The 27,124-nt window shown below is 40.1% G+C and overlaps 1 protein-coding gene across 1 annotated transcript; it reads right to left on the bottom strand.

Annotated features, from left to right (window-relative positions):
• Positions 1-396: 396 nt before the first annotated feature.
• smc3 (structural maintenance of chromosomes 3) lies at positions 397-26,760 on the bottom strand. The gene is made up of 29 exons (XM_062387672.1): positions 26,576-26,760; positions 25,807-25,882; positions 25,572-25,610; positions 25,413-25,480; positions 25,053-25,124; positions 24,497-24,576; positions 24,310-24,388; positions 23,979-24,096; positions 22,581-22,756; positions 22,202-22,282; positions 21,718-21,882; positions 20,418-20,539; positions 19,399-19,612; positions 19,091-19,194; positions 17,302-17,401; positions 14,990-15,150; positions 14,315-14,456; positions 13,985-14,135; positions 13,380-13,530; positions 10,841-10,994; positions 10,513-10,671; positions 9,012-9,119; positions 8,599-8,707; positions 7,271-7,518; positions 4,454-4,666; positions 4,159-4,350; positions 3,298-3,475; positions 3,014-3,120; positions 397-1,523 (listed from the first exon to the last, which is right to left on the bottom strand). Exons 1-29 carry the CDS (start codon positions 26,588-26,590, stop codon positions 1,452-1,454), a joined length of 3,654 nt encoding a protein of 1,217 aa, XP_062243656.1. The 5' UTR covers positions 26,591-26,760; the 3' UTR covers positions 397-1,451.
• Between the last annotated feature and the right edge of the window lie 364 nt (positions 26,761-27,124).

Genomic DNA, 27,124 nt, shown 5'->3' with positions numbered 1-27,124 from the left:
TCTCCATAATTTAAGGACTTGAACCCTTGATGTGATATGGCACAGATACAATTTATACAAATAAATGGGAGAAGATACAATTTAATTAAAATTAACTATTACCTTTTGGTTAGTACCAATATACGAATATTTATGAATCCATTGAAAGATGTTTCCAAAAATACCAGTTATTATATAATCTTCTACCTGTTTACCTATTATATCATTTTATGTATTTTCAGTCACACACATTCTCCTCCATTAATAATCAAATTTCCTCAAAAGTTACATCTCAACTCCAAACAGGCAGACCAGCGTTAATACTCCTTTAACCATGTGAGATGTCAGGTATCAGTTGCACAGCACCACCTAGTGGTCCTTAAAAAGTCCACGTCGCGTTCAGCTGAGGCACACAAGTTTTAAGTTTTTTAATCTTTTATTATTTTTGTGAGTTTTCCAGTTACATAAAAAAGAAACAAAACACTTATAAAAGCAGATTTGAACCTAGGTACAACATATGAGGAGTTTAATCCCAAACAATATATCCATTAAGAAAATGATAGGCTTACTTACAACTTGGCTTACAGCTAAAGTTATGAGTCATTGAACGCCATTGCATTACTTCTGGTTCTTTAAATATTAAGTCAGGAGGGTTTGTACATTTTCAAAATTGATATCTGGTGGAATTAAACCATTCACATATTTGAGTGACCTAAAAACAGGATATCACACGGTACAGTAACAATCATTAAAAGGAACCAGAACCTGGAAACGTGTTAACCATGTGGTTATGACAGATACATGTTAGCATTGAGTAAAAAGAGTATACAATACAGGAACCTCAGGGCAAACAGGGACTTTCTTGTCTAAGGGTGTCAACAAATACCCAGAACAGCTTAAGACCCGCTCCCCTCCACTGAGCTTCAAGATTTCTGATAAACTATCTCCATCTGAGTCGTATCAAAAGGGGTTTTATTATACATGGGATGACTCATTTTCTGAAAAGGTTTCTTACCTGCAACGCAGAAAGAACATTTAACCTCAGCTCAAGACAAGTGTTTGCTAGAAAAATCTATCGGACTAACACAAGAGCTCTCCCCAGGACCTTAACAGGGGTTTCAGCGTAAAATAACAACAATTATTGTATTTTCTGAATTCACACAGAGACACTGCCACAAAGGGAAATGTGAGAAGACATATACCTCATGGAGATTTTCTACAAAGCCACAATCTCTTTTTTTACTTTAAACAATGAATAACAAAAACTTTGAGTTGAAGTTTGCTAAGTATTGTCTCAACGACATTCTAATCCAATCCTCCCATTAGAGAAACTTTATCTTCAACAGGAATATTAAAAGCTGAGGGATTGACTAAGATATTTCTGTCTTTGGGCCCAGTTGTGAAAGGCTTGGAGCTACGCAGTGTACTGTACAGGTGAGGGGGGGAGGACAATGATGAAGAGATGAAGACCATTAACCATGGGTGGTGTCGTCCTCCACAAAGTCTTTGGCCTGCTCTGCTGTGATCACATCAATGTGACTCACCTAAATAACAAAAAGACACAAACGGTTAATGACCAAACAATATCTAAACTCTGGTTGCTCTGACTAAACTTATTTTATGGAACATCAAAAATTCAAGAGGGAGAATTTTCTTTTCAGCAAAAAACAAACCTGGTTAACTTGAGGACATTTTAGAGAGTGAATAGAGGAGATCGGACTGTAAACAACTAGGGATGCGCGATTTATATAAATTTGATATATTATCGTCCTGGTAACGGGATTTTATATTATTATTTAATAATTGGAATAGGAAATTATAGTTGCGCTTATGACGTCTATACCAGCGTGATTTGACGTCAGAACGGTAAACTGCTTTGCTGTTGTGGAATTCTTTCGCCGTTTCTGAGAGCGACTGTAGAATTGCAATTTGCAACAAATAGGCAAAGGTGGGGGAAGAGGGGAAAAACTTTAATACTACCAATCTCATATTCACGGAATACGAGGCGGTGACAGCCAGCGTTACTGAGTGAAAGAGTCTGAAGCGATTGTCGGTGCAGCAGTGCCGTGAGGGGAGCCGTGCCCGCCAACGGCTTCAGCTCAGCTTTCTGAATTACTATTTTAATACATTGACATGTCTTATTTGAGATGTCAAAAAATGAAATGAAATATTTATTTTGAAGGAGAAGAAAAACCAAACGAAGACTGTCAGTCAGAACTGTTTTTGTTGTGTTGGAATATTAATTCATCAATATTTGATTACTGTATTTTGCCATATTACCCTCAGGTGTGCATAAACTACAGGCTCTGAAATTCTTTTTAAGAAACACAAATTAACCATCAAAAAAACAATGGAGATCATTGTGGATCCAGGAAAACCACATGTTCTATTTCTCCACCCAATTTGTGGGAAAAGTGTCAATGATCAAATTCCTGGGAATCCTCACCACAATGAAGTCCATTAACACCTCGCACCGGGCGATAAAGTTCAATATCGGCTTGTTCATACCTGGTATTAACATGCATGTATGATCCAATCACAAGTGGGCAGATCTACATATGTCAGTTCACACTTGACAGTGTGAAGCTTCTCACGTGACAACTTGTGATCGGATCTTTCCATCCCAATTAATATGCAAATAAGCACCTACATTACTGCTGCGTGCCAACACCAAATGTGTTGCTTAAATCAGCTTGAATATACAGATGGGTATGTTTGTGTGTGAGAATGAGTCAGAAAGAATGTGGCCATATGCGTCTCAGACCACCTCTACATGTGGTAACAGTTGTCACATGTCTCAAATGCTTCCTCAATGCATCTTGGGAATGTTAATGCCAGATTTGAGCAGAGCCTTTCAGAATGATAAATAGCATTTTTTCCCCCCCGAGCTGTTGATGCCCCCACCGCTCTCACACAAATGCCTCCAATAGCTGTTGAGAACCGACGACTCTTTATATTATAGAATTATTTTTCAATTACCAAATCTCATCAAATAAAATTAAACTTGAACAACACTTGATAGTAGAAAACTCACCTTGTTTCTGAACTTCACACCGTAGAACTTGTCGGCGGACTCGAGCAGCTCAGGCCTGAAAGTGGTGGTGATGAACTGGGCGTGGCCAGCCAGTTCCACGATCATGTCTAAAAATGGTTACAAAATAAATAAGAGATCCGTCACTATTTTCTCAAAAAAAGAAAACATGAAAACAACATATTCATATTAAACGCTACACATTTGTATTTTACTTGCTTCTCAGAGCAATTCCTTTATATTAGAGATTCACCTGTGTCTTAACAGATTTGTATGCTACACTTTACCTGAGACGGCCTTTCTGTGCTGGGCGTCGAGGGCCTGGTCAATCTCATCAAACAGGTAGAACGGGGCGGGGTCACACTTCTGGATGGCAAATATCAGAGCTAGAGCCACCAGAGACTTCTGACCTCCAGACAGCTGCTGCATCTCTCTCATCTCCCCCTGCTTCCCTGTGAACGACACCTACAAATGACACAGAGATTAGATTCATTACAGGAAAACTTTCACGAAAAAGAAACAACAGAAACACAGAGATATGCTACTTTTGGTTAAATTCCTGTATAAATTATTATTATTAAATTCTCTGTTTTGGGGATTTGAAGTGATTAAATGCCGCTGTGCCTTTGTGAAAGCTTCGATAACGATTACGATGAATTCAGAGTACGGAGGATTGTGTATTGCTCATTGTATTTCCAACTTCTTCAATACTCCAGAAATACACATTCACATGTTTCTAGATAAAACAATTAAGGAAACTCAAATGCACTTTGGACACAGTGACACAAAATGTTCAGCCACTGGTGAAGAGAAGAAGAAGAAATGGAGAATCTCCGATGATTATTCTAATGCTGACAAATCCTATGATTGAATGTGTGGTTTAAATAAAGTGAATAACAGAGTAAAGACTCCAGAAAGTTTTTTCTCACCTTCTCTTCTCTACATCTGTTAGTATGTGAATATATGGAAATGCATTTAAAAAATGTTCAAGACCTCAAAATTGAATAAAGAGGCGGTTATGATTTCAACACTTCCCCACTAATTAAAAAAAATATGATAATAATAATAGACATCCAAAAATCATTGTAAGGAACAAGAATTTTCAGACAACAGATATTAAATAAATAACTGAAAAAAAAGACTCATACCCTGATGCCCACTCCGGTGAACTGGTCCACTGATGGAACGCTGCTCTGTGAACCAGAGCCCTTCTCGCTGTCTGCACCGCCCTCACCCTCATCCTGAGACTGGCTGCCTTCAGCATCGCCCTTCTTCATCACCAGTGTAGCTTTTCCACCCGGCACCAGCTTCTGGAAAACTTCACTGAAGTTCTTTGACACCTATCGGAGAGAAAAAATATCAGGCACCTTTACTCCGGCTCAGTAATGTCAATGGATGCATGTCCCTGTGGACACTTTGGACAGACTGGGACTTGCTGCCTACCTGTTTGAAGGTGAGCTGGATGGCCTCGTACTTTCGCAGCTCCAGAACGTTCATGAGCTCCATGATGGATTTGTGGCCACGTTCCAACTCGTCTTGACGCTTGATCAGTTTTTCCTTCTGCTCAGAGAAGTTGACAAACTGGTCCAGAGCTTTCTTGTTGACGTGACTGTACTTTTTCAGCTCTGTGTTGCACTGCTCCAGTTTTCTGAACAACTGTGGAAAGGAAAAAAGGGAAGAATTCAATGACTGTGGGTCTATGGCCCTGTTTATGTCTAGTTGACATTCATCTTGGGTGATCCAAAGGGCCACTTATGATGGAATTTATCTTCCTCTGTACGCAAATAAATACGACAGGGCTGAATCCTACTCAGAATTTTGGCAGTAAATGTCCATTATAACGGTCAAGATGTTCCTTTTTTTCAATTCAGCACCACATTAAACTCCTGTGTCTGTGTCACCTGTTTCACCTACACTGTCAGCAGCTGCAGGAGTGACGCTGTGCAGCATTTTATAACTGAACTATATAAGCAGGATATACACATAAATGTCTCTGATTGTGTGGATATCTGATGTTTTCACGTCACAGATAGATGATGAAGAAAAGTATTAATATCAGAGAAAGAAGAAATGTGTGTCCTGTTGGTCCTGCCGGGCTCTGACAGGCTCTCACCCAGGAGAAGCTCACAGAGGACTGCAGAAGAGGAGGTTATACCACTGAGCAAACTTTCTGGTAAAAACGCACATAGAGAAAAGAATAACCTCATGTATAACGTTCAGTGGCGGATCAATCGGCGCAACCTTAATTACTGCACACATTGATAACATTAATGTATTCATTATGCATCTCAGAGCATTTGAAAGTGCATTTCTATATTCTATTCATATCTGAAGAATATATGAGCTGATTAACCACTGGGTCAAGTGTGATACATTCTCCAAACTCTCTGAATCACTAATGACCAGGGGACATGAGCAAGAACCATTGTTTCATGCTCCTCTCAACCACTCCTGCAATCAGTTGCACCATCTTGCCCAAGAGCAGCGTCTTGTGGAGAGAGATTAACTATGTGGGGTGTTTATGAGAAAGTGTGCAGCTATTTTCAGCGTTTTCAAGGAGGGAATTTGACACACACACATTCAATGTACACACGCTCAGACACTTATGAAAGCTGCAGCTAAGTCCACTCAACATTCTGTGAGTCTGTGCTCCCAGTGGCAGTGGGCTGAAAATAACACAGTGACAAACCCCTAACTAGTGTCTGAGTCACAGGTGAGTGGGTGGGAAGTGATGTGTTGGCCTTAGGGCGTATTCCTAAGGAGACCCGGGTCTATCAGTGCGTATGTGAACACACAAAATCGATTCTCAGTATATGTACCTCGTTATGTTGGTGCTGCTGTTGTTGTGACTTTAGAGTCAATGTGAAGTCAAGCAGTTTATCTAGGGTCATGTCGATGTGGTAACACCAGGACGACAGCTTCAAGTTTACACAGTGGAAATCCTAATTGGTTTCCAAGCTTCGGAGACTTCAATCATCTTCCTTCACAGCACTTGATGTTTTTATATCACAACGTTTTCCAATAATTACCAAGAATGTGGTGGCCGACGTTGATTGAACTTGATCTTACTAGTTTTCAAAATGATCCAAACTTTTTGGAAATTCTCAAAATAATATGAAACATGGCTAACTTGGTGTTTTGTGCCGTTGCTCGACTGTATGTTGTTCAGCTGATGCTCTCTATTCCTCCCTCTCATAAACACATTGACCCATATCTCAATGTCAGAGTGGACATTGGCAGCACGGGAGAAATCCTGCCTCTCTGGTGGGCCATCAAAAAAATCTATAAAGTATTTACTATCCTTGAAGGAAGACCAACAATTTTCTGAGTTAGCCTCACACATTCCCATGACACACAGAGCTCTGACCATGCTTGGTAATGGAATAAACCCTGTGTACCTGTCACTTGGATATGCCTAACAGGGTACAGTGTTGCGACTGTGGGGGAATCATAATAATCAACCCTCAACATTATTGAAATGCACCCTGAAGAGTTAGGGCACAGCAGACACAAATGAGAAAATTGACAATTGGACACCAAAGCATGACTCCAGAAGTTGGTCTGTGTCGGGCTGAGTTTCGACATAAGCATCTCTTTGCTAACACAAGAAGCACAAAATAGACTAAAATAATATGTTGCTGCCTGAACACCCAATATTCTGACCTGAAAAGGGAAATAGTTTGGTCAATTAAACTGTAATATACAAAGATCAGCCCCATGATTAATAAAATATTCTGTAGGTCCCCCCTTGTACCTCACCTCAGTAGTTTTAAATTTAAATGCGCTCTGCAGAGAAGCATAATTGCAACTTCATGACACTGCAGTGGTGGGTCAACTCTGCAAACTGTATATAAAGGAATGACTGTGTGCACAATGTTATATAGATGGGACATGTCAAATTAAAATCTCATCAGTACCCAACAAAACTTAACCCAAAGCATCAGTAGGTACGGACCATTGCATGCTGGGAACACCTCACAATAACGTGCTGCCTATGTGTGACCCTTGTCAGACTCGCTGAAATTCTCACTTAATCTGACCTGCTGTCTTTATATCCCACCGCCTGACAGGCTCCACTGTAATGACATAATCAACAATGATCACTTCAACAGACAGTAGCTTAAACGTTGTGGCCGATAGGTGTATAAATCCACATTGAGCAACAGCACAGAACCTCTGGACATTGTTGCAGGTGCTGGTAAAGACATTTAACTTAAAAGTCGGAGGCAAAGCTGTATCATCATTAAGCCCCGTCTATACCTGTTTGAGTGTGAGGGTCTGGTACTTCTCAAAGGCCTCTTGAGGAAGTGAACCAAGCTCTCTGATCTTTTTCATGCATTCCTCTTTCTTCTTGAGCAGCATGCCCTGTCTGTTGGTCATTTTCTCCAGCTCCTTGGTGTCATGGTTGATGGCATCATTCTGATCCTTCTCTATGTTCTTCCAGCGATCCATGCTCTTTATGTGGTCCTTGATCTCTGCCTCATTCTTGTCAACAAGCATGTCCAGATCTGTGGGAGACATTAGAGGAGGTTGGTGAAGTGCCATGTGTTTCGAAGCAAATGAGGTATTGGTGCACACATACAATGTATAATATAATATAAAGTCCCTTGGACAAAAATAATTCAACCTCAAACTAGATTCTCAATTTCTTAAGAGTTAATGAAATGTACTTAATTCTAACTTCTACAACTCCTGAAAAAGATTTTCATATTTTCCACAGCCACAATTACTCCATATGGCCAAATGTCCTTCCTCCACAACAGACTAATGCAGAGGCTATTACTCAAACTTTGTAAAGAGACAGAGTCAAAAGAAAATAAATAAAAAACTTATATGTTGAGGTTAGAATTGAAGAATGAGACTGTGAAAGTGTCTCTAATAAGTTCATGGCAATGACTAAAAATGAATCTGTATAGTGTATAATATTCAGGGACAAGTGCTTTCTGAGGGTTGCAGTCTATCAATTCGAATTTGAGTCATAGCCTCAGCAGAAAAATTATATAACTGAGTGACCAGGCTCTTTGTGTGTGATCGTTAAAAAGAATTTATTCTATTTATGTTGAAAAACACTGAAGACCTTGTCCAAACAACATTTTATAATTAACAAAGATAAATATTTTTTTTAGAATTTTACAGAAAAACAACTGTCCTACTTCTCTCCAAACCATTGTTATTTGTTTTTGCCTTTAGTCATTCTTCATATAGAAATGCCACAATGGGCCCTCGGTCCAACACTAATTTACCAAGACTATGAGAGCAAAATAATAAAGACAAAAAATCTGTTTTTATGTATATGATTTTCTGGGGTTTGATGGGTCAAACCAATCAAGTGGAAAGTGTTTCAAAGTTTAAATAAAAATCTCCAAACACACTTTGATATATTGTCATTTAGGTGACGCATAGAAGTAAAAATTGGAACTCACACTAACATGGGAATAAAGGTCCTGAGGAAGAAATGTGTGAATATTTTAACAGCTCTCCAGCTTGTGTAAATTTGACCAGTTAGGGTCAGTTGACTCGTTGCCCACAAGCGAACTTTTCAAAACACTACCACCCCCTCCCTGTTGCTTCTTTAGTGCACCACAAACCTTCCGATCGGGCCAAAGTGTCTTTGACACGTTTGTTGATGCTGTCCAGCTCAGATGTTGTGGCTGTGAGCACTGTACCGCCCTCCGTCTCCCGCAGCTCATTCAGTTCCTGTGTCAATGAAAGTTAGGCCGCATTAAAAAGATTGTCATGCAAATTCAAATAATCCCCTAATTTGTTTGAATGAAAACATTGAATGAACACATAACACCACAATCATCAAACTGCTGGAAAATATTCATATTAAACTTATCATTACACAAGTAATGATGTATCATTAATAAGATTAAGAATTTTAAAAGGACAAAATAGTAGTTTTACATAAATCTTTCCTCATGTAATAGAAGAATATTTGGCATGAGCCATTCAATGAAATTAATGACATCATTCTGAACAGTTTCAAGGGACAACATACCTGTTCCACTTGGTCAAGACGTTTCCGTAAATTCTCGTTTAGATACGTTTCCACTCTGGTCATGATGCCCTCAAGCTTGATCCTCTCATTCAACAATTGTCGGTTGTCCTGTTGTTGGGCAAAGAGTTCAACACAAAAAAGTTAGACCTTTTAGGTTTGTTCCAGGTGACGATAAATCAGCCAATTGTAGATAATCCAAAAGCTCAAACTTTTCTCTTTTTCTGTGTATCACATCAGCGCTAGACACATGAGGAATGTTATAAAACATTTATTCAAAACCAATTTTGATAGTCTATCTTTGGTGTCTTAATGTGACAATCAGTCGCTATAATGAAACCGTTGCTATTATCTGCTTCATCTGTATTTATCTCTGAACAACAAATAAGGACATTCATAACTATTAAGTCTCGACAGCATCCCTTGTGTGCATTTATGCATGTCCACAAAAAAGATATTTTAATATCTAAAATTCAACAACCGACAGCACTGCAGTACCACACATGAAAAGCTCTGTGTTGCAGGGGCGGAGCTGTTGCGCAACAATTGCAGGAAAAAGCTGAGAGTTCACTGAGGTGAGAGATGAGAGCAGCTGGCAGCGGGAGAGAGAGAGGAGAGGACGACGCTGGATCACAGGAACATCCCACACACAGCTGCTGCCTGCTGCTCTCACCTCAATCAGGTCATATGAATACACAAGCAGGAGGCAGCGAGGGAGGGGAAACAGCGAAACAACAAAATGTGGGTAACAGGCGTTTCTTTGATCTAAATATAACTATGTCAATTCATCCACCTCATGATAGATGAATAAAAATCAAACTGTTAATTGTGCGTCCATCTAATTGAGTTTCTTCACATTCTAGGATGAAAGCTTTTTTCATGCAAATTTTTAATTTATCTAAATTAATACTATAATCTTTGACAGGATACTGGGGAACATAATATACGTAATAATTGTACATTATAAAAATGTTAAGTGAATTTACTGGCCTTAATTACATTTTAAATGAATAGTGGCTTTAAATCCATCTTCAATACAATCGTATGAATTAAGTCATAAAAATAAATGAGTGGCTAAATTTTGAGATCACATTCACAATTTGTTTTAATCCGTGTCATAAATTTGTAATCCAAACATTAAAACAGGATTAACTCTTGACGTTAATAATGACAGTGACTGTGTATATTAAATTACATGTGTACTGTGTACAGGGAATGGAAAACACCATTGCCTGAAAATAGCATAATGGAGAATCTCTCTTAAAATAGATTTATAAATAATAAATATATCAACGTGCATGCAACAAGTGAAAACACACCCACAGGTTGCCATTTACTTGCTGGTTTTAAATTAATGGAGTTTACTTTAGCAGTACTGGACCACCTAGCCACAAAACATGTTATCTTTTTCATCCTAATTCAATAAAACCCCCATAATGCCAATCTGTGAATCTCAGTTATTTCAAAGCACGACAAAATGTCCATTCCTCGTCCTCATCCTGACCTGCTGGAGCTGACGGATCTCATCATTGAGGTCATCGACACGCCTCTGGTCCTCCAGGCTGAGTTGAGAAAGCAGATCTGTGCCCAACTCAGCCTTCAGTGACTCCCTGGTGGACTCCATGGCATGGAGACTGGCCTCCAGACTTTGGAGACTGCGTTGCTGAAGAAGATGTAAAAAAAATAAAAAAAGACATCAGTGGATAGAACAGGCTGAGCTTTGTGCTAAGATCATGCAAAACAATAAGTAATATTCACGTCAGTCACGTCTTAATGATCATAACTCCTGGGCTTGTACTCAAGTTTAAACAGTGATGTCAGTTTGTAATCACCTTGGGCATGAACGTTTTCTCCGACTGCTGCCTCTTCTCCTTCAGCATCTTCATCTCTGACAGAATACTGTCTCTAGACGCCTTGAATTTCCTCTGTTGTGTTTCAATCTGCTGCATCTGGTTCATCAGCTGGTCGATCTCGTTGTTGATGCGTGGAGGCAGCCATTAAGGAAATATAATGCTAGTTTAGGGTGAACATTAAAAAAAAAAAATTCAGCAGTTGTTTTCAACCTTTATTCAGAATATTGAATTTTTAAGATGAAGACGGACTTCATCTTTTCACTCTGCTTCAAGTTTTCTCAATTCAATGTAACCAGTGTCTACAGGACACAGCTGAACACATGACCTCTGTTATTCTGCCAAACTGGGTGGGGACACAGTGGATCTACCTGAGACAAAACCCACACTGCTGAAGTTGTGCATACTCTAATTCCATTCAGAATAGAGGAGGACAGAAAAGCATAACACACATGCACTCTTCCGATGAGGCTGCTCTCATTAGCAAATAAAGCCGTGGGACAGTGTGTCACCCTTCAGTGCAACTGAAAGGGTGACAATAATGTCAATAATGTGATTGGGCTTCCAAGGGAAGTCATCATTGACATCCAGGGGATTAAAGAGGCTGCATATACACATCATTACGCTAAATTAACAGACAGGTCTATCGATCTCCCAGGACTGCGACACACCTCTGTTCCTTTGAGGATTAACTGACTAAATACAACACTGAGGCCAATCAATCTGCTGATTCCAAAGGGCAAGTGGAAGTCAGAGGACTGCTCTGCCTACTGCTCGTGGATGATGGAAAGAAAATAGACGGTTTAACACCAATTGGTCATTTTCATGAATGGGATCAGCTCAGGCCACTACCAGTACAAAAATACACCTTTCTTTATAAGAGAAACTTTTGTTAATCTCATTGACCACTTTGACCCTTATTTATAAAATATACATCATGTGAATTTCACATTATAAATTTGATCATTTGTAACAGTTGTGAGTCATCAAATCCAAGGCCACTGCATGACCGCAATAGTTCCCCCCCTATATGGCAGTGATGGCTAAATGAAAATAGCCAGTTATAATCGAAGGGATATAGGAGGTGCATAATCACATGCTTATCGACAGGGTAGAGGTGCAGAGTGAACAAGAGCCTTTTAAATAATTGATCTGTTCACTGACTCACCACTGCAGTGGGGTGGAGGGGTTCATCAGTCATCCACTTCCCGGGCCTACTCACACATACACGTTATGGCCAGGTGCACAGATTAATCTATGTACACACACATCAGTGTGAGTGAGAAGCTTCACGGAGTCTGACAGGTGTGACAACACATAAGATAAACGTGCATTGGCGGGAGTGACTATATCCCTAAACATGTAATACGTGCAAACACATCTGACTGTTTGCTTTCATGGGCTGTCAACCAGTGAGTCATGGACCCAGCCAATATGACCAAAATATAAACTAATCTCTTTTGACCCACTTAGACCCTCTCATGTATCCAAGTCAGTCTCCTGAGGGAGCTCTGCAACGCAGATCGATTTAGTCCACATTTAAAATACAGCCTCAGCCATATGACATCAAGTGATGCCATTGATGAGAGCAGCCCTTACTGCAACGTCCTAGACAGAGTGGAAGGTTCTCATGCTATGTACGATGGCACATCACAATTTCTTCACGGACACAAGAGGACAATGTGAATATGTGTTTTTAGTAAAAACACATAATCACATTGTATGTGATATGTGTGTTTTTAGTTCTTGTTGCAGAACACCCGCTCTATCCCCTAGGCCACGCTCTCCCGACTTTAATGATACAGTTGTAACATTAGTATGAGAACAATTATATCATGCGTGCTGTTTTATTTGGTTTACTCCAGATACCAGCAAGCTTAATTTTGATTTAAACTGCTGTCTGTCTGTAAAATATATAAAAATATGCAATTCAGCGCCAAAAGAAGGATATTTCAATGGCAAATCTTACTTGTGAAAACATTTTGAAAATGTTAATTATTTCACATGTTAGGAGTCCGTGATTCCAACTCAAAAAAACTAAAACAAGATCCGAGATATTTCAATGAAAAGAAAAGAGAATAAATAGTGAGGCCAGTGGGCAGATTATGGTGTGTGGTTGAACACTTGTGCGCATGTAACCCCATCTATCGCAGCAAACTTTCGCTATGGAGGAAAATTTAAATACTGATATATTGTAGGACAGATGGTGATGGTGAAACTTTTAAGGAATCTGCATCACTCACTTCAGTAAACACCTCACCCAACAGAAAGTGAAAGGAACAAAATCACTTTGATCCACAGTGAAATGTCCTAAGGAGACATATCTATAAAGATATCTGCAGCACAGCTGGCCACCAAGGTCCTTTTAAAAACTCAAATACAAATCTCACAATAAAATGAATTTACTTGGGCTGAAATCTCCCAGCAGAGAGCACATGGCGCCAACATTTCCTTGAGGACATCAATGATGTAAAATAACCCTGAAGAGCAAACTAATTATGTTTAATGTAAAAGGATATGTTCAATATTCCTGCGCAGGTTCTCATTGAGCTTGGCCTCCAGCTCACCCAACTCCTCCTCTGCCTTCCTCATGTCTTTCTGCAGCTCCAGACGAGACTTCCTGGTGTCGTAGTAGCCTCCTGTCAGCGCTCCACGGTGGCTAACCTGGTCACCTGGGAGGTCACAACAAAAGGATTAGGGCAGACGCACATTATGTCGTCTTGCTGCCAAGAAATGCACCACCAGTACACCGTAAACTACTGAACAACTAAAGGTTCCCCTGCTGCTACAGGAAATCCAAGGGGAAACACTGCTGAATGTAAAAGGCCACTGCATCCCTATCAGGCTAATGCAAGTCTTATATCAGTAGAGGGGCAGATAGTTTAACATGAAGCATGGCTCAGACATGATGGGTAGTTACATACTGCTAATACTAAAACATTTATCACAGCCTGGAACTGCAGAGGCCACCTGGGAAAGAGGTTTGACTCAACAGCATCAGCTATTACACAGTTCAAATTCCCGCCAACTCAGTTTTAGTCCGAAACGCAAAAGTGTCATTTGTCAGAGTTGCAACATCCTTCTGTGTTGTGGTGTGACTGTACTGTCACTGGATTTTCAGCTTACCCTCCAGAGTAATACAGTCCATGGTGAACGCCCTGGCCAGCTGGGTGGAAACCTCCATGCTGCGACAGATCAGGGTCTTCCCAAACACATGCTTGAAGGCCTTGTCAAAGGGGTTGCTATAGCGGAGTTTGCTGATCATGGGAATGGCATCCTAAAGGGACAAATAAAACATTGGTATAAGCAAAAAATTGAATTAAAACTGACTATTGACTGGTTAAAAGTTGAATACACATTTGTTATAATTGGTAAAATTGAAGTCAAGGACCTACAGTAAATGCCTACATTTACGGACTAAAAAAGTACCAGAAGCTATTTCTGCATGTCCCTTACATTTGTCTCTGGATAAGCTGTGTCCCTGACGTCCAGCTTGGACAAGGGCAGGAATGTGACTTCTCCTGGCAGGTTCATTTTGTTGAACTCTGTCAGAATTTTGGTGCTGACTTCATCAGTCTCCACAATGTGGTAGAACAATCTAGAAATCACGAGCAGGACGGAGGAAAAAGAGAAAAAGATATGAGTCAATAGGTTTGCCACAGTCACGAAATGACAATATAAATCAAGCATTATAATCCCCAAGGAATAGAATATACTGTGACATTAACACAAGTTTGCGCCATATATCCAGCAGACACATTTTTATTAGCATGAAGGAAGCATGCCACTGTTGTTGTAACAGACTTCACAATTTATATATTGAGTGAATGCTTGAGGTTCAGCCACTGTCTGAATGAAAACTTAATAAATGTGAATAAGTCTTTGAAACAAAAGAGGGAAATTAATTTCTCTGAATACATTTTGTTGAGTTACTTGAGTGATAAAAAAAAACACATATTCAAGTGTTTCTCTCATCCAGCTTTAAAGGATCTAGCAATGAAATCCCAGTCTTAAAATGAGATACACGCACATGTTGCATCCACTACTGGGATAAAATCAGACTCCATGTGTTTTATTGCAAAATGTCAGTAAACTGAAAACATCAAATTGAAGAAAAAAAACAGTCCTTACCTGGTACCAGCGGTCACCTCCACACAGGTATAGAAAGCCGGTTCACACTCAAAGTTATTCATGACTATGCCGTGGTAACCACTGATGACATGCTGGTTGATGCCTTTCCGACGGAAATGCTCAAGGACTTTGTTGATGCTGTCAATCCCGTTCAGAATAGACTAGAAAAAACGAGAGCAATGGGAGCGTGTTTTTTAATCCAATCAAAAATATCTCAATTTAAACATTTCACACACTAAGCAGCATCAAATACAGGTAAACATATAAACTCCTTATTATAATCTTTGTTTTTCATCACAATAGCAGACATATTTTTTATTTATTTTATATTTTTTTTATTAGGTTAACGTTTAACAGAAGGATTAGTAAACATATTAAATGATGTGATGTAAAGAATTGTTGAAACTTGCAAAACTGCATACTGAAGATCACAAAGATGTGTTTATTTGTTTCTAGAAACTGCTCCAATTGCTTCAGTACCTTGAATCGCAAGGTACAGGCAACAAAAACGGAAAAAGGAATTTGCAGTTTCTGGATATTGCACAACACAATCAACCGGCAGAGGATATTGAGTCCATCAAAGACTTGAGCTGGGATGAGTCACCCAGGACCAATGAAAAATAAATAAATGCAGGACATTTGGCAAATAAAGCCACACACAGCCTTCCTTTCATGTCAGCCAGACATTATTCAAAAGTGATATTTGATTGATCTATCTGCCCAGAAGAAACGACAGTTACTGGACGAGGCTGAGAGCAGTGATTCATATGGAAATTCAGCAAGCGGTGATAAGGCAGCTGAATGATTACATTTGATGCACCTCTCCTGACGACTGGCTGAATTACAAAGAGAGTCCATCGCACTATTCCGGTGAGCTCATTTTGGAGAGTGAGGAACTTTTCACCTGGGGTTTGATTCATCTTTACTTTGCCCATTTCCTGTCTCAAAGTACATTACCAAGTAAGTCAATACGTGGGATTTTAATAGATGTGTAGGACAGCAGCTACAGGTAAGGTTAGTGTGCTTATTGTTCACCAGGGTTTAGAGGAGGATAGCTGCACAAGATGATTTTAAGTACCATAGCAACTGTGCCTTTCCCTGTAGCATAATCTCCGTCATGACAAAGTAAACCCAGTAGCGTGGACCAATACCAACCACTCCGCCATATTTACTGCAGAAGGCTGCTGGGCCCTTGGTTTGTTAACACTGGCTGATTATGCCAGGGCATTGCTTTTCTTTCAACTCTGTTGAAGTTGGGTCAGTGGGTGATGTCAGGATGTTCAGACTGTTAGGTGGTCCTACCCATCACATTTTGGGACTCTTGACCCTGATTGGTCGTATGCTTGACACATGGTCAGTGGGTTATTACAATAATCAAACAACATAAACAGGACGAGAGAACCACAGTCCTCAGACCAGCAGACAGCTTGTGTACTGTTTTTTTTCCAGAGACAGCAACATGTTGGCACACTATAGGGAAAGTATTATGTGCAGTCTGTGCCACCTGCTCAGATGGTACCGATGTCAAGGTAATGAAGAGATAGCATTTCTCTTCGAAGCACATCAGTTACATCTGACATATTCATACTTCTTTTAAGCGTTTGGCCCATTCGTTCTTCTTATTGTCGATAAAGGTTAACAGTTCACATCCTTAAGCAGCCCCTTTGGGAGACTGTTCTTATGACACCAGGTCTTTCAAACTATCTTCATCACTAAACAAAGGTCTCCATCAACCACGCTATTTGCATCACCACCCTCCTCCAAAGCTGTGAAGCTTGAGTAACCTTAAGCCACAAACATTGATAAAAAGATCGGCAGCAGCAGCCACTATGGCTGGCACATGTGGTACAGACCCCAATCTGGATGCCTCATAGAAAGATATATGGTCAGCAATACCATGGACAACAATCCGCTGGAAGACCAAGGAAGGGCTACATTTAAAGGCAGTGTTTTTAAGGAGTTGCAAAAAAAGACACAAGGATGTGGAAGACGCTGCTGGTGACGTCACACCTGGAAGGAGCTGTTCTGGATTGGACCCACAAGGAGGAGGAAATGATAGCCAGCAGAAAGCAAAGGAGACAGGAACACACCCATAGATGCTGCTACCACAACACATGCATACATATCCCAGCAACAATAAAAGAGCACACTGATAAATGACAGAATCGGACTTCATCATCAGATAATAACTAAGCTTCAAGTAAGTGTATCATCAATTTCACTTTCATTTGAGTCCAGACGGCGGGCATTACATATCCTGTAGATGAGTTATGTAATACAGCAACTACGCAGTCATGCACAGAGTAACCAACCTTGCCGGTGGCCGCTCGAAGGAGCTGCTGTTTCTTCTCCAGATCCTCGCGTTTGGCTGCCAGGGCCTGCTGCTCTGCGTTCTCCTCACGCCACAGGTAGCTGGACAAACACAGACAGTCACCCACTGTTACACTTATGTCACCAGAAACACTGAAACACAATTACTCGATTACACGATGCTCCCAGGAGCAGAAGAATAGTCAGCAAGGACAAACACACAAACTAGGACACAAGAATGAAATGACTGTGCTCTTTAAGAGGATTTTTGGTTAATATATAATAAGGAGTTATATAGTAATTTTTTGCTCATCGATTTGAGTAGTGAACATTAAATTAAATATATTCTGGTTCATCTATCCCACATTTAAATAATTTATATCAACTGAGGCATTGTACGATAAAACTCAACACAAAAAAGACAATATGCCTGCTGCAAGCATTCCTCCTGTTATAAACACACTCCTAAATTTGTCTGACATACCATATGACTTCCGCAGATGTTTTCCGCAGATGTTTTTTTTTAAATTAATTGATTCCATCAAAGTTACTGATCCCAGCATTGTGTAGACTGACTTTGATGCAATTGAGAAGGTATTTTCTGGCTGTGCTTCAGTGAGCGATAACTTACACAGAAAGGGAATTTGGTCCCTAAATAGGGGTGGGCGATGAGACTTCAAATCAATATCATTATTATATCAAACTTTTACCTTGATCACCATTAACGAAGGATCATTTTTTAGGTCAACAAGCGCCTCTGCTCACAAGTCAAACTGATCTTTATAAAAAACCTGATGAATTTGTATTCTGTTCCTGGATAAACGGGGCATCGCATCTTCTGCAACAAAGCAGTTCGAACCTTGTGCTGCGTCATAATCTTGCCCAGCCCTATCCATAAATGACTTTAACTTGACCCAGACTTAACTTTAATCAGACTCTTGGCACAAAATAAGCCTGTGGAGTTTGTCATTAACATTAAGAGCTTCAGGGGGGAATTTGTTGCTGGCCATTATCTGTAGGAGGAATGATTACAGCAAGCAAACACGGTCTCAGCAGCCACAGTTGCAGGTGACAAATTAGGAACCTGTCCTTTATATTCAAATAATGAAACTGCCAAAACCATCTTCCTCCTGTTTCCATTAGGGTAATTTTTATCTGTTCATATTTTTAGATTATACACTGCCAATAGCTTGCAGCTGTGGGGTGTGCAGATTGTGCTCCTTCGATTAAAGCAGTCATTATGCTGCCTTTTCACCCAATAGATCACAGTGGACTTGAGGGTGCATGACACATTTAATATGAAACAAACATGACATCCCTCATGAATTCTGTTATTTAGATAAAATCATTATTTGTTTTCAATGAACACTTGTCTGAAATGCTCTGTTTGTCATGAATCAGGGGAGAATCAGTCTTGAATTAATTTTGTACTACGAACCAAGGATTCACTTCATCCAGGCTTAAAAATAATTTACATGTATATAAAACAAAACAAAAAGGTGTCTGGCAGCAGTGGCCATAGGCATCATCGTCTGTTTTATTCAAGTAAATCTCATAGTATTAGTGGACAGAGAAGGCCCAGTGACATTCAGAGTAGACAAAACCCTCATATGTAACTAAATGTTCCAGACCGGAAAAGATTCAACCTTTTAGCTTAATGCAAGATACAGGCAAGTCTCCAGTAAAGATAGATGTCTAAATACATACTACAAATAAAAAGTATGAGCACAAGTCAGGGCTGAACTCAATTAATTCAAAGAGAAGGCAAGAGGGTAAAGAGGAGGTTCTTACTTTCTTTCACTCTGTAGTTCATCTTTCCTGTTCTTCACCTCATAATATTTTTTGTCCAGCTCCTCCACACGGGTCTTCACCTCATTCAGATCTTGATCGAGTTTCTAAGGAGATACCGTCAATGTAGGGCAGATTCTCGGTTAGGAGAGTAAAAATAAGAAATAATTTCAAAAAAGACAAATACAATGTTTCAAGACAACAACAAAAGAAATGTTGAGAAAAGGAGGGAAAAAATAAGCACATTTTAGTGGCAATAAACTATTGATCTTCTTCCTGGAAAGTATTTTCACAGTTTTGAATTTGCTTACATTGTATTGCTCCAGGTTCTTCTCTTTACAAGTCTCAGTGTCTTCCAGGTCTTTGTGAATCGCTGCAATCTGCCTCTTTTTATCATTTATGGCCTGGTCCAGCGACTTCAGCTCCTTCTTGATCCACTTGTCCCTCTCCTCCTTGGAGGTGAACTGGCTGCCACGTCCCTGCTTGGCATAGAGGTCTGTCCTCTCCTGAGTAGCCTGGGCCAGTCTGGAAGGAGACAGAAGACAGAAAGTTAAGATTTTGTAAACTAACAACAAGGTCCCACAGGAAGACACATCAGTACATCAACAAAACAAATGTAGCCTTGTTCATTCTGATCCAATTCACCAATAGACCTTCCATTGTATATTATTTTCCTTTAGACATCAAAATACCCATCAAACTAAGTAATAACTCTGACAGCCTAAACCCGAAATTATGTTCGGCTCCAGTTTGAACATGTCGGCCAGTTACCCGGCAGCAAATATTTTAGTTTAAAAAAAAAAAAATGGATTTGCCTATTTAACTTGGAGCTTCAACTTCTTTTGCAAAGTAAAAATGTATTAAAAGGATGAATGATCTGTTCTGATCTGATTCTGTTTCCTGTTGGAAGTTTTTTGGGGGAGAGTACAGGGAAAGATACAAGTGTCTACTGATGTCTGGGTCAAAGACTTTCGGCAATGATACAAATAATTAAACATATTGTTTGACGTATATCCCTAAAAATTGGGCACTGTGTTTAAAGCGATTTATCGTTCACATAGCCCTTATAATATTGGCATAAACCTATTAAAATTAAAGTTGAGACTTGTACCATCCAGTTTTATTTCAAATTGAATTTGCTCAAGCTCAGAACTTGAAGACCGAGAATTGAGTAACGGTCCAAATATTCCCAGTCTTATATGTATTTCATGTGCATCCACCTCTTGAACTCTTGCCATTAAAATGTATTCAAAATGTGATGACTGACTCATTGAGTAAAGCCTGGTCCCAACTGCTCGAGGGTTCGTAGCCGAGGATGAGTCATCCCTACCTGGAGATACCCCGCTCTTCTTTTTCTTTCACCATGTTGAATTTGGGCTCTGTCTCCTGCAGCTCTTTTTGCTTTTCCTCAATTTTCTCCAGCAGCTTCTGACGCTCCTTTAGCAGCCGTTTCTGGAGGAGCAAGAAAATGACGTTGTATAATGAATCTTCAAAATGTAGAACTTCGGAGGAGGAAGTATATGAAATGGATGAATTGTTTAAAGTGGAAGGATGAAAAGTAAGTAATCAATTCCTAATGCATTTTATCTCAATTTTAAGTTCCTGCACAATGTGTGTTGAATATATATTTCTCAAAATAATTAGTTATAATAAATTATATTTGGGTAATAATTGGGTTAAAAAAACAACCATTCAGAATATTCTGAAACATGACGGTGGGTTGCCCTATCACAGGTATGAAATCCTCTACTTTTCTCTCTGCATGTGAAAGCCAACTCAAACCTGATCAAACCGGGACCATCAGCAGATAGTGACGCAGTTCTGCTTCCCTTTGCTCCAATAATATTTGGCTGATGCTGTGCCAGCCATAGCCAGGTGGGCTCCATCCAACCACCAGCCGGCATGCTGCCATGGACCCATGACAGTTCACACAGAGACTGAGCCAATAAAGCCGTTTGTATGATTATCATCTTCAGACACACGTGCACACCAACATACACACTGCAGGCCATATGGAGAGTTATGTGTGCCAGCTATGTACACAAAACCTTGTGCCAGGAATGATGTATAGTGGAGCTTATGGCTAAAAAGGTCTAACATGCAGCCTGGTGCTTCCTCAGTTTTCTCAGTCGGCTCTATCTCCTATCCACAGTCGAGCAAATGTTCTGCTAGAAGACTCAGAACTAAAACTGCACATTACATCTATTTTATAGGGAAATTTGACTTTTAAATAAAAACTTCACTATTTGGTGCTTTTTAAGGCGTTCAGCAAGAAATTAATCATCGCTCATTTAGTAAATTCCTCATTTACAAGTATTATCTGGTGATTCTGGATAAATGAAAAATTAAACTATTTTAATGACTATATAATTAATTACTTAGAATACTCAATATATTGATAATGCTCTCAAAAGCTATTATTTCCTTGACTTCCATTAAAAAATGAAGAAACTGTGAACAGGAACTCCTCTTTCCACTTTCTAACAAGGCAGAGTGCAGTATATGAAAAGAGAAAACCATCCCAGTCTTCATAGAGTGATGATGCAGTGGATGGGGGGTTGGGGAGGAGGGGGAGTGTTGCTGGTGCAGCATCACGTGTGCGGAGTGACGCAGATGGGAGGCTTCCGTACCCTCTGTTCGCTGTTGCCTGCCAGCTCGTCCTGCAGGTCCTTGGTCTTCAGCTCGAGCTTGGTCCTCTGCTTGATCTGCTCCTGGCGCTCAGCCGACAGCTGCTCTCTCTCCTCCTTCATGGCAGAGATCTTGGACTTCAGCTCCCTCACAACACGCTCCGTCTCCTACAGAAAAGGAGAAACAAAATAATGAAACAAGCTGTGAGACTTAATTCAAACGAGTGTTAATACAACAACTTACTTCTTCTTCAGTGATTAAATGCCTAGTCATTTATTTACCAAAGACAGGTTCGGGAGACATGAATGGATTAAAAGATTTTGTTCATGTGAAACTTTGACAAAATATTTCCCAATTATTAAATTATTCAAATGTAAAACTATTCTGGATGACAAATACACAAATAAAATCTAAAAGCTGTTAAAGATAATACCCCAGCCTAATCCCAGAGATGGATATAATTACTCAAAAGGTTGAATTCTTTACCTCTACTTTGTCTCTAGCATCTTGCTGAGCATCACGCAGCTGTCGGGATTTGTCTCCACAGGTCTCCCTCTTGGAGGACAACTGCAAAAAAAAAAAAAAAAAAAAAAAAAAAGAATGTTAAAGAGGAAAGCTTGGTTTGGTAAACAGTACACAACAGATCCCAGACCTAAATCTTTGGCGTGCAGGCTATGGGCACTGAAACTTTATTAAATAATCTATTAAAATGGCTTAAAAGACTGTGTGATACTTGACATAAAAAATGCTGGTGAAGAGGACAAAACAGAAGTCATATCAAGATTCAGTGAAACAGCATTTTGTACTGTATTGTAATATTCTGAGTGGCGGCTAGTGGCGATTCCCGTTGTAGCCATACTGTTACCTCATCCAGTTTGGCACGGGTTTCATTCAGCTCCTGGTTGTAGATGGTATACTCCAGGGCCCTTCTCATCTTGTCCCACTTCTGGTACTGAGCCAGCTCCTCCTTCTCGTCCTCCAGGGTGTGCAGACGCTCCTCGATGTACTTCAGCAGTTCATTGATCTTCTCTCGTTTACCCTCTGTGGAAGACGAACACCAAGTTGTTTCAAAATGGCAAACATAATTCTACTGAACCGAAATTACTTCACGCTGGTAATGATTTATTGATGAATCCTGTTTGATCAGCCTAAATGCAACAGTTTTTTTCCGGTCTATTTGCCTGTCATTCCAAATGCTGTGTGCACTAGGGATGGGCATAATTTATCGACGATCGATTAATTGATCATTAAGAATTTCCTCGAGGAAATTATTTTTTCATCGAGAAATTCACTAATTACACATTTGACCACGGGGGGCAGTGTTTGAAAAAAACACCAACGGCTTACTCCGTTACCTGCGACTTGCTGCGAGTTAACGTGTATTTCCATTTCCAAAGTAAACATGAAGAAGTCACGGCGAAGTGTAGAGTGGGACCATTTTGAGTTAAAATATGACTTGGTTCACTGCCAATACTGCAAAGCCATCCCAGAGACTGGGGAGACGAGAAGCCTGCATTACGGACGAGGGGAGTGCAAAAACCGGAGCCGCGGCCAGGCTAGCCAAGTTAGCACGGAGCTACCTGTGTATCACAGGGACGTCAGTCCCCTCAGAGCGAGTTTATTCGGCGGCTGGACTGACGGTCACCAGGCTGCGTTCGTGTCTAACCTCGGGAATGTTAACATGCTCATCTTTCTCAACACAAACCTGTAGGCTGGTGTTGAGGTTGTATGTGAGTTACTGGTTATTTTTATGAAGCTTTCTCAGTGCCTTGTTTAATAGTTTTGAGTTACATCTGGCAAAACCTGTCAGACCTAAGTATTATACATTTGTGGTTAAGTTGTTGTTTAACATGATGTTTTTTATATTATTATTTTTATATTATTTTGGAGAAAAAAAAAACGAGGGTCAGTTGTGTTTAGTAGCTCCGGCTTCTAGCTGTTGGCTCCGCTGCTTAAGATTACGGCTTCGCATATTTTGTTCATCTTGTAATAATGATCTCAATGAGGAAACACGCTTTGTTTTTTCACTTCATTTTAATATAGCCTATAAATAGTGATTTTTTAAAATCGAGAATTAATGATTAATCAAAAATTCGTCATTAATTCTCCTGACGAACGATGAAGACTATTTAATCGAACGCCCATCCCTAGTGTGCACCTTTTTCTAAGGCTCAATTTGGCAACCAAAAACCCTGTTATGAATGAAAACGAATAGACAATTATTTAGTAATGTCTAAGAAACAATGATGTTCTAAACTGTTACCTGTCTCCTTCATGAGAGAAATACTCTCCTCCTTGCGCTCATCGTACACCCGTGTCCCTGCCACCTCTCGCAGCAGCTTTAAACGCTGGGAATCCGGTGCCGTGGCCATTTGGTTGATCTGTGTGAAACATGAAAAATAATGCATAAGAAGAAATACCCTGCTGTTTGGTGTACCGTTTTATTAACTTAAACAGATGACGATTTCTGATTATACATGGCAAATTAAGACACCAGAACATTTCCCAGCCCTGTTTGCATACTGTAATACATGACACAACACTGACACACTCATGTGTTGTGCGTGTGAGGTTGTCACCCATTCCATTCTCACCTTTCCCTGCTTGACGATGTAGTAGGGGTTACTGCGGGAGAAGCCAGCACTTTCCAGAAGGTTCATGACATCATTCTTACTGCAACAATAACAGATGCCATCAAACAAGTGATTGCATGGGATCACAGAGTTGTAATTTCCGGTGATTACAAGGACACACAAACAGTCACCACACAGCAATACTTACGTCACCATCTTCTTGTCTAAGAAGTACTGGTCCTTCTTGGCACCAATGACACGGCGAAGGGAGACTTCCTCCTTGTCAATCTGGAAGAAGAGATATTTTTCGTCAGTCAAGACACTCTCTTTTGATTTCTGGATTAGTTCAACCACCCTGCCTTCATCGTCAGAATAATAAGCACTGTCTACTGGAGGTTGCATTATAAACACTAATCACAACAGTCATAGGAATAATGTAAAATATTATCAGAATAGCACAATATAGTAATGATACCACTTAGAACGGTGGCTTGAACCTTATGTTGAGGAAAGTTGCCTGAAAAATTACATTTATTTTATCTGAGTCTAAATAAGTCGAGAATTACAGTTTTTCCTCTGTTAAATATTTTTTATATAGATACTAAAATGTAATGACATGATTGTATAGATAGTATTTATGATATGCACACAAAAGACAGGGTTTTACTTCAGAGGGTTACTGCAATGTTAGAACAATATCAAGTTGGAAAGAATCTGTGGGTTCACAATTAATAGGATCAATCGGAAAGTTTTGCCATTCCTACCGGCAGCCGGTTGTCAGAGTTGTCAAATATAATCTCCACAAAAGCAGAAATGACACGTGGACCAGTTCCCTCCTACAGTGACAGGGGGAGAAAACACAATAATGACATGTTTATATTAACGGATTAACATGTTAAAATACATTTTTTCAAGCTGCTACAACACAGACTACATATTTCAACAACAAAAAAACGTAATCCTGTTAAGAATTGTATAATCCACCAGTCATTAGGAGGTTACACAAGCTTTTGTTAACACAAGCAGGCATAACACAAGACGTCTGTACAAGCCTCATGTCAGAGAGACACCTCTACAAATTATGGCCTGCAATCGAGGTGTGTGCGATATTCGCCTGGACTTACATGGAGCAGGGCCAGACGCTGCTCAGGTCGTAGGTGGCTGAACTCATCACTGAGCACAAACTGGATGGCTATGAAAACAGAGCGAGCAACAGTTTTAGAAAACAAACAAGAGAAAGTAGCAATGTGTGACTATTGTGTAGAAAAGTGAGGCTGACGTACCGTAGAAGAAGTTACTTTTTCCTGATCCATTCCTTCCAACTGTTACAAGAAAACATACAAAGCAGGACATTGAGATATATGTTCACATCCAACCATGAGACAAGACTATTAACCAACAATTAAAGTGAAGCGCATTCAACAATATCTTATCTTGAGTATCTTGACAACACTTTAGGATACATATCTCAAACTAATCCAGATGGTGAGTTAGAGGTGCAGGTGTTCATATGCTCACCGATGACGTTGTGCTTTGGACTGAAGGGGTCGACCACAGTTTGGTCCCTGTAACTTCGGAACCCCTGGATGATAACCTTAAGCAGTGCAAACGCAAAAAATTGACTTTGACGTCCTTCTGTAAAGCATCGTTAAAACCTCACAAGGAAGCCAGACATTGTTGAATGAAAAGTATTCCAGAAGCAAACCGGGGACCGCCACTGAATGCAGCCACATTACTACCCCCACCTTCTCGTTTATATTCAACTTATAACCTGTGTGCTAGGCGCAGCAACACATGTTTAATGATTGGGACCCGGTTTACGGCAGGGCCTTGTCTGACGGTCGCTGTGTGGGCTAGTTGTTATCGTGGCGTTCACCGGTGTGCATGGCTGCTAGCTAAACCAACCACACACGGGGCCGCCGGATTACAACCAACGCTCGTGTTTAGCTAACTATTTGCCTGAGTGTGGTTTTATATAACGTTTATGGGGAAGCGGGACGTATGCTAACTCCACATTAGCCCAGTAGCGTTAGCGTAGCATTTTATGAAGGGGGCGGGCAATTCAAGATTAATCCCGGTAGCCCTAGCTAGCATTAGCAAGCTAGCTACTCAACCTTTAGCTACCTCTGGTACGCTGTTACTTTGCCCTGCGCGCCACTTCAAGTTAGACCACGAGCAACACCTTCTTATCCTGGGCACGGGCATTTAGCTGAATAACGTTATGCTCGCATATTTAACGTCAGACCGGTGACAGTCGGCAACACCAACAAGTACGATGCTAGCTTACCTGTTTGATGTACATGGCGGTCTAAGCAGGGCGTCTCCTCGGCTGAATTCGGAGTCAACCTCCTCTCTCCGCTAAACTGGAGAAGCCGAGAATGCACTGATCCAAAACTCAACGATATATTACAATTTGTTGCATGTGAAAAATCGGTGAAACTCAGTGTGGCAGAGGAGAATAACATGGAAAATGGCGGCGGGGGCGGGATAGAGTGGAGTGTGCCATTATGTGAAAACGGGGTTGTAACAATGAACATATACCAAGTGATTTGTTTTAGTAATTTAACTAAGGTAAGATGTTATTATGGAAAACGTATATTAAATTATTTTGATACTAAAAAACACAGTTTTTTGCGTAATTACACGTAAATAACACGTCTGATATTTACTATCCTGTCATTTTGTAGAGTTGGTACGGTCCAGCTCTCTGCCATCTGAGCGCCAAACACAGAAAATAGTCGAAACTGAAAGATCTGCCTTCTACTCTAAACTATTGATGATAGTAACTACCCAACACCATGGTTAATCACCCATTTAGAAAATTAACTTAGATCTG

The sequence above is a fragment of the Platichthys flesus genome, chromosome 5 (assembly GCF_949316205.1).
Source record: "Platichthys flesus chromosome 5, fPlaFle2.1, whole genome shotgun sequence".
Lineage (NCBI taxonomy): Eukaryota > Metazoa > Chordata > Actinopteri > Pleuronectiformes > Pleuronectidae > Platichthys > Platichthys flesus.
This window is presented reverse-complemented; position numbering and strand designations above follow the sequence as displayed.

Coding starts and splice junctions, on each gene's coding strand:
- smc3 (XM_062387672.1), bottom strand. Junction 25,611..25,806: donor TCCAAAGCACAACGTCATCG/GTGAGCATATGA, acceptor TTCTTGTAACAG/TTGGAAGGAATGGATCAGGA. Junction 3,476..4,158: donor TCACCGGAGTGGGCATCAGG/GTATGAGTCTTT, acceptor TGTCATTTGTAG/GTGTCGTTCACAGGGAAGCA.